Here is an 8,447-nt window from a genome sequence, read left to right on the forward strand (position 1 = left end):
TGATTGATTAATTTTTAGCTCCCACAAATAAGTGGGAACATGTGGTATTTCTCTTTCTGTGCCTGACTTATTTCACTTAATATAATTTTTTCTAAGTCCATCCATGTTGCTGTGAATGGCAGTATTTCATTCTTTTTTATAGAAGAGTAGTATTCCATTGTGTAGATATACCACAGTTTCTTTATCCACTCATCTGATGATGGACATTTGGGCTGGTTCTAACTCTTGGCTATTGTAAATAGTGCTGCAATAAACATTGGAGAACAAGTATCCCTTCGACATGATAATTTCCATTCCTCTGGGTATATTCCCAACAGTGGAATAGCTGGGTCATATGGTAGATCTATCTGCAATTGTTTGAGGAAACTCCATACCATTTTCCATAAAGGCTGCACCATTTTCCAGTCCCACCAACAGTGTATGAGAGTTCCTTTTTCTCTGCAACCTCACCAGCATTTATCATTTACAGTCTTTTGTATATTAGCCATCCTAACTGGAGTGAGATGGTATCTCAAAGTGGTTTTGATTTGTATTTCCTGAATGTTGAGTGATGTTGAGCATTTTTTCATGTGTCTGTTGGCCATTCGTATATATTCCTTTGAGAAATGTCTATTCAGCTCCTAGGCCCATTTTTTAATTGGGTTACTTGTAAAACCTCTCTTTTTGAAATGGTTTTATGTTTTACAAAAGTGTTTATGTGTCAAATATGGAAGATATATAAGTAGATTAAGGAACTACTTAGAAGTATCATAGAGAAGAAAAACATAGAAAGAAGAGGGCAACCTTCAAACATTGCTCAAGAAAATTATACTAAATGTGGCTGTGGCTGCCAATGGGAAGGGTTATCAGGCATGAGCACAGTGGGCATGAAATACATGTTAAATGGTGATATCGGTGCCACTGGAAAGAAGGAACAGATAGCAGAACCAAGGGTACAGGAGACCTACAAAACACGGCTCTGGCTCGCCAGACTTTTTGTGGATGATGCAGCACTGGGAGCACAGTTCTTCAGCATGATCCCCCAATGTAGGATTGAAAAAATAAGTTATATACACACAGTATTGTAGCATTAAATATATATATATATTAATATATATTAATATACAAAATATAAACAGAGTAGACATTTTTAGAGGGTGAAAAAAATTAACTACAAATAGAAGTTCTCATATTTTCTTCCTGCCATGGAGCGGTTCTAGCTGTGCACTGTGAAGTGTGTGCAGGGCCTCGTGGAGACAGCCGGTGCGGAGCCCGATGCTGACAAGATCAGGCTCCAGTGTCTCCTGCCCGCCAGTCCACTTCGTTCTGCGCTGTGGCTTCTCACCACTCACTGTCTCAGCAAGTGGGGACTATATGAGAGTGGAAATAGAAGAGGATAATCCTATCACAAATCTTAGAGAAACGGTGTGAATAAGACCCTGCTGTGAATTGTGAAAAGAGTGGCACACAGTTTTGACTGGCCAGTTTTGATCTCAGGTTGGGTGGTTTTTATGAATGGGTTATAACTCTTTTAGATTGAAAAAGAGGGGAAAAAAAGAAAAAGAAGAAGAAAGAAAAATAATTCTATCATGTCATACATAGGTCAAGAGACATTTACTGTACTATTCTTTCTGTCCCTTAAAATATTAAGATGACATCATTTATTCTTTCAAATGTGTGTTATGTTCCAGCTCCTGCACTCAGCTGGAGAAGAGAGAGAAAGAAAAAAAAAAACAAAAACAAACAAAGAACAACAACAACAAAAAACCAAAGAGAGACACTAAGAGAAACATAGAAATAATTGTATAGAATGATTTTGAAAATTTTGTGTGAAGTGGTAAAAACACGTAAAACATGAAGCAAAGAAGTGTAAAGAAAATGCTATGGAGGTCCAAACATGAGCAATTTTCTTAGGTTATGTACTACTTCTATTTCTTTCCAAATCCTAATTTAAAGCTGTCCAAAACTTTCCAGACATCTTTTCACGCATAAAATATATTTCTTTTCTCCTTTAGAATTGACCTGGCTAAGTACAAAATGAGCAAACAAGAGAGGTATAAAATAGAACCATCTTTTTATCCATATATCTTATAGGATTGTAAAAGCTCTGGTTTCCACTTACATGTTTCCCATGTTTACAACAGTTTCCAGTTAGTGACACTGGTGAATCCATACTCCGGTTTTCATCAGGAGGAAAATCTTATTTGTAATGTCTACAGTCCCCCTTGCATGGAAAATGTTAAGTGCTCTTGTTAGTAAAAGGAAGTTAGAAATTCCCCATTTGAGGTGGTCATTTATAAACAAAAGAGAAGCTTATTCATGCGGTGAAGCTGATATTAACCTAATCAAGCTATTATGATTTGGGTAGAAAAGCCACCATTGGAAATAAGTTGAAGCAAAGTAAACAGACAATAATCTTAACGTGCAGAGGCAGGATTTTGTTCTTTTCTACCCAATCTAGTAAACAAAAGATGAGTGAGGGAATATTATGGGCAAAGCACTGTCCTGGGGCTCATATGTTGAATACATGCTTAACTCTTTCTGAGACCTTTTACAAAATCATTACCTTATACTCTTTAGGCTGGGTTTCACCATCCTGGTACTACTAACATTTTGGACAGAGCAATTTTTTGTTGTGAGGGGGCTGTCCTGTGTATTGTGGGATGGTTGTGAGCATCCCCGACGTCTACCCACTAGATGACAGCAGTATACCATCCCACCTCCTCCCTGCTGTAAAAAGCAAAAATGTCTCCACACACTGTCAACATACCCTGTGGGGCAAAATTGCCCCCTGTTAAGAATGGATGCTCTAAGAAGAGGTGAACTTTTAATCGTATTAGATCAAGTACTTCATGTGGTAGCTGTCCTGGAACACAAAATATTTAAAATGTACAATTTGCATATTTTTAGTGTAATTGTCCCACTTAATATTTCTTTCCAGCTCTGGTTGAAACTGAAACATGGTGACAATGTTTGAATTCAATGTTCTTGACTACTCTTAAGAACCAAAAAGATTTAATTACTTATGGAAAAGTTAAATGTTACTAGTTGTCATGAAAAAACAAAGGCTAGGAACTACATTCCTAAACTGTATTTAGGAACTACATTTTTAAAAGTTTGAAAAGCAGTTTGAATTAAACTGTTTATTGGATGTAAAGTTAAGGCCATCTCCTGCCACTGTAGTGACTGGAGGGGGTTTGGTAGGAGACCCTAAAACATGATCAGCATGCTGGTATAACTTTCTGTTTTACAATGCATTGCTATTACAACACCACAAGAGGCAGGTGCCTTTATAAACTCCTTCAGGGCACTTGGCTGGTTCTCAAGAAGACCACATAGCAGATGCCTAGGAGCTCGAACTCTGGAGTAGGCCTGTTTGGTCTCACATCTGGCTTTATCGCTTTCTAACTGAGTAACATGGGGTAACCTGACTTACCTCAATGTGTCAGTGTCCCCAGCTGTAAAGTAGGGCTATGGGAAGCATTTCAGAACAGCATTGGTATATAATCAGTTTTCAGTAAGTGTTAGTTATTTTCATAGAGTAGGAACTCAAAAAAATGTTAATTAAATAAATGTGGATTTTTTTCCATCCAAGTTAAAGAGACGGAAAACCCAATCTATTATTTTACAATGGGAAGTATTATAATGACAATTATAGCATTTATTCAATAAAGAAAATGTGCCAGAACCATATCGGGCATCTTCCAGACATTTGTTTACATCATAATGCTCTGGAGCTAGAATTTTCCTCCCAATTTACAAATAAAGTAAGCAAAGTTTGGAGGGATTGCTCAGCTTGCTCGAGGTGTGGCAGCAAGTTAAGTATTGGAGGTAGAATATAAACTCGGGTCTATTTTACTACAAAATTGATTCCCGCTTCACCATTCCCTGCTTCTCTACTACAAAAACAGCAATCCTAACAGAGCAGCTAGCAACATACCAGGCATCATGCTATTTCACATTACTAATTCACACAAATTAGTTGATTTAATACCCTCGACCACCCTGGGTATTTTTATTACATTTCACATATGAAAAATATGGCTTGGGGAGGTGCAATGTCACCCAAGGTAACACAGTGGCTAAGTCCTAGAAGCTGAATCCAAACTCACAAACCTGGTATTTGACCACTGCATGCTGCTGTGTGATGCCACCTCCCATGCTACTGTAAAAGAATGCCAAGAGACTCAGAGGACAAGAGTGAAGCCAGATCCACAATTAAAGGGGCTTTGTATGTCGGGAAAGTAGTTCGGATCTTTCTGTAAAGGTAGTTGTCAGACGGGTAAAAGCAAGGCTTTGGGGAACAGCATGATGCATACTGGGAACGTCTACCAGTTTCCTCATCTATAAAATAAGGAGTTGGACCGGATCATCGCTAAACATTTTTTAATTCTAAAATGCTAAATTGTTTCAGTTTGTATCATTCCCTTTCTTACAACCTCCCAGAGGCTTCCCTGTGCAATTAGTACAAAACCCTTCCCTGGTATCAGGCTCTGCAAGTCTCTGCACGCTGCAGCCCTTGCCTGCCCTTACTACTTGTCTTCTCTTCCTCAATCACAGTGCTCAGGCCACAGGCTTTTCTGTTCTAGAAACTTCCTCGCTCAGGGCCTTTACATTTGCTATTTCTTCTGCTTGAAATGTCCTTCTTCGGATCTTCACTTAGTGGTTCCTCAAATGTTGCTTCCTTCAATAGGTCTCCCATAACCACTACACCTAAAAGTCACATCTCCTTTTTCGTTATTCCCTATCTCATTTCTGTTTTATTATTTTCATACAAATTATTACTCTTGGAAATTCACTTTTATTTGTTGTTTGTTTATTCATTTACTGTATACTACCCCCATGCAGTCCCTGTAAGTTCTGTGAGGGCAGGAGTCGTGTTGATCTTGTTCATGGCTGTAGAACCTGTGCTGAAGCCTGTCACATAATAACACTCAATTAGATTTGTTGAATGAATGAATGAACAGATGACTCACCTCGTGCAACCCACATAGTATATGAAAAATATTAAGCACATAATAGGAGCTCAAAAAAACATACAATAGTAATACTAAAACTCTTATTGACACTGTGCGAAATACTTTACACACATAATATCATTTGGTCCTTACTAGAACACTGTGAGGTAGGTATTATTGTTATCCTAGGTTTTCGTGTGTTTTTTTTGTTTTTGTTTTTTTGGCAGCTGGTGGTTGAGGGGATCTGACACTTGACCTTGGTGTTATCATCACCGTGCTCTACCAAGTGAGCTAACCATCCAGCCCCTATTGTTAGCCTAGTTTTACAGATGAGCAAACTGAATCTCAGCAAGATCAAGCAATTTGCCCAAAGTCATAGAGCTAGTAAATTAACTCAGATTTAAAGTTAATCTAATTTCAGCACAATGATATTTGTTAACTGGACTGGTTTCTGTAAAGTAAAGCTGCTATTGCTGCCATTTGGATTATCAAAACTTCATTATTTCAAAGACCAATGTGTGAGTAGCTATTACCTGTGTCCTGGGGCTCAGGCTAGGTAAAGGGTCGTAGGTACCTAGGATACAGAGGTAGGTAATGCAGTACAGTTCGCCACCTCAGGGGGGTCAGTTTAATAAGAAAAACAAAATATATAAGTACATGAACCAAACACTTCTTGCTCCTTCAAAAAAGCTCTTGCTGCTAGAGGCTCTTTCCTCCTAAATTATTCCCTTGAGCCTTGCCCGGGTTTTTAATTTTGCATTCATTACATCATATCCTAAATGTTTAGCACTGTCTGGGAAGAATTGAATAGCCATTATTTACTGAGTGTCTTCATGTGGCAGGTGATGTACATATACATACTAATTGAATCCTCATAACAACCCTGAGGTGGGTGTCTTTATTCCTACTTTACAAATGAGCAGTTACCAGCTTACTGGGGAGGTGGATTACAATCAGATGATTGCAGTACAGTGTCTGGTTAGGATGCAGGTGTCACAAACACTGTGACAGAGGGATGCATGTGTAAAGAGCCATGGAAGCCTTAAGAAGTAAGTGGCTCTTAGCTTCCATAGACATTTTATCTAACATTATACTTGTAAAAAATATAAAACTATTGGGCTTTTTATTAGCTTTTTAGTTAAAAATTTAATAAATCATGTATATCTCACTTAATAAATCATATTAACAATAGCTTTCCTTTTTTTGGAAAAAAGCAAATACTTTTTCATTTTATTTGATATTTTCACCAAGATTAATATTTTAATTACTACATTAGAAGCACTTTTATTATAATTGAAACACAGACTCAAGTTTTTCTATATTATATTTTTCTGTTATATCGCCGTTTTTTTTTTCGTGGGGGGGGGCAGACAGAGGTACCTTTCTGTGTGGTTTCTTTATTCAGGATTATTCTTAAATGAACCAGTTCTTCCCTCTAAAAGAAACACAGGTACATGACAAGATAAATACTGTTTTTATTTTAAAAAATCTAATATTAGTCTCTTACAGTCAGTGAATCTTCACAGCCTGTTAAGAATGCCCTCAGTAAAATAAAGTTAAATAGTGACTAATTTATGTGCAGGCACAAAGCCATCTCTATGATTAAAAAAAAAACAAACCAAAACTAGCTAGGAAATAAATGCTAAAACAACTTCTATAATACCAAAAACTATGAATAGAAAAACACTGGATCTCTCCCGAGTATACAAAGGTGAGGCACTTTCTGCCCTGAGGTGGGCATGTGACCCTCTTCCTAACAGCAGCTCTGTGGCAGAGGGTCTGCTCCTACTGAGAATCAGTTCATTTTCTAGAATGGAAAGATGAGGGAATATCCATATAACAAGAATCCATTTGATGAACTGCAGTTTAGCGATGTCTGAAGTTTTGGAGATATTTATACCCAGTATATGCTCCTATTCTACTCACAATTCAGCTTCACAGAAAACAAGAAACAAGGATTCCTGCTTGTCAGATGATCTAACTACCTTCGCAGAATCTTTAGACCCACTTTACACTCATATCAATATCCCCAGGTCGAAGTGAAAAGTCTCACAGCAACTGAGAGACCAGTCCTCCTTCTGAGTTAAGCAAATATTTTAAAACTGTGCAAAAAGTCAAAATTATTTCACTGGGCCCCAAGAGAGACTACACAGTTAAAGAGGCACAAATAAAAAGTTCTTAATTACCTACTACATTTTGTAATGGTCCTAGAAATCTAAAATAGCCCATTATTACTCTTTGCCTAAGAATTCACTGTGACATCAACCAAAAGTCACACATACACAGAGGTACACAACTTTCTAGAGTGTTAGAACAAGAACAAGTAAATCCAAAAATGAATGTTTGTGTGAAATTGCCTGAAATAAATAATAAAACATGATTTTGAGATCAACACTGCAAAAATTGACACCAGTATTATAATCTACCCTTTTATTTATCTATAGATTTTAAATCTGAGTAATGTGATGTCGAGGCTTTTATTTGACATCATGTAAAACTGTATCCTGCTACTCCAATTTTAAGTCTAATGCTATGCCTTTAAAGACCGCAGAGACCACAGAACAGAACCCCCCTCCTTTTTCTGTGGCAAATGCCCTTGTAGGAAATGAATTCTCTCCCCACCTCAAAACAGCCTGACTTATCCATTAGGCACAGTAAGTACAGAGTTGCAGGTCCACAAAACTTTAAGATGTCCACGAAAATGTTTTCTTTTAAAGTAAAAAGTTGAATGTTTAGGTCAAAGAAAATGTTTAAATATATAATAGTGTTTATGCAGAAGGGACCCACCAAGGCAAAATGCCCAGGGCCCACTAAAGTCATGATGCTGCCTGGCCTCAAAAAATGTCCTCTCTATTACATTTTTTGAGCGATTTGCCAAGTATGACAGATGCCAAATTTCCTTTTTGTTCTCATCTCTTTGAAAGAAGTACTTTCTTTTACCTGATTCTTCTATGAAAAGTGACTTTTTAGAAGTTTTAGTTATTTTTAAATCAATATGTACTCCAGTAGGAAATCTCCTCTCCCAAAGTTAATTTTTTAAAGAGAAGAAGGAAGGGGGAAGGAGGAGATGAGCCTTTCATGTGAGGCCCTGCTAGCCTGCAGCGAAATGCTATCTCCCAGGCTGGCCTCAATGTGGGCTGCGGGCAGAAGGGACGCGGGCGCTTTATTCCTCGGCCGTCCAGTAGAGGGCGCGAGGCTCTCAGCACCCGGCGCCGCTCGCTCCCCAGCACCTCAAGGACCGTATCCCTATTTGCCCCAAGGTCAAAGCTCTTAACCGAGCTTGCCAGTCCCAGGCCAGCGACACTTGAGTGAGCCTTCCGAGCAGGAGACCCCGGGGCGGGTGGGGCCGATGGGGCGGGGCGGGAGGGCTCCGAGGCTCGGGATGCGCTCACAGTGGGGACAGGTGATGAAAGGCGCCGGGAGCCCGGGTCCCGAGCAGTCAGCGCGGCCGCCAGACTCCGCGCCCGGGAGGGGGAAGGGGGGCGCGGACACGCCGCAGCCCCAGTCGGA

General features: G+C 39.0%; 1 protein-coding gene across 1 annotated transcript in view; it reads left to right on the forward strand.

The window, feature by feature from the left end:
- Positions 1–851: 851 nt before the first annotated feature.
- CA2 (carbonic anhydrase II) overlaps positions 852–8,447 on the forward strand; it is a 28,455-nt gene continuing 20,859 nt past the window's right edge. Inside the window, exon 1 of the mRNA XM_008572647.1 lies at positions 852–1,026. Coding sequence (XP_008570869.1) covers positions 852–1,026 — 175 coding nt within the window. The remainder of the gene's footprint in view (positions 1,027–8,447) is intronic.

Source organism: Galeopterus variegatus, unplaced genomic scaffold (assembly GCF_000696425.1).
Source record: "Galeopterus variegatus unplaced genomic scaffold, G_variegatus-3.0.2 Scaffold48, whole genome shotgun sequence".
Taxonomy (NCBI): domain Eukaryota; kingdom Metazoa; phylum Chordata; class Mammalia; order Dermoptera; family Cynocephalidae; genus Galeopterus; species Galeopterus variegatus.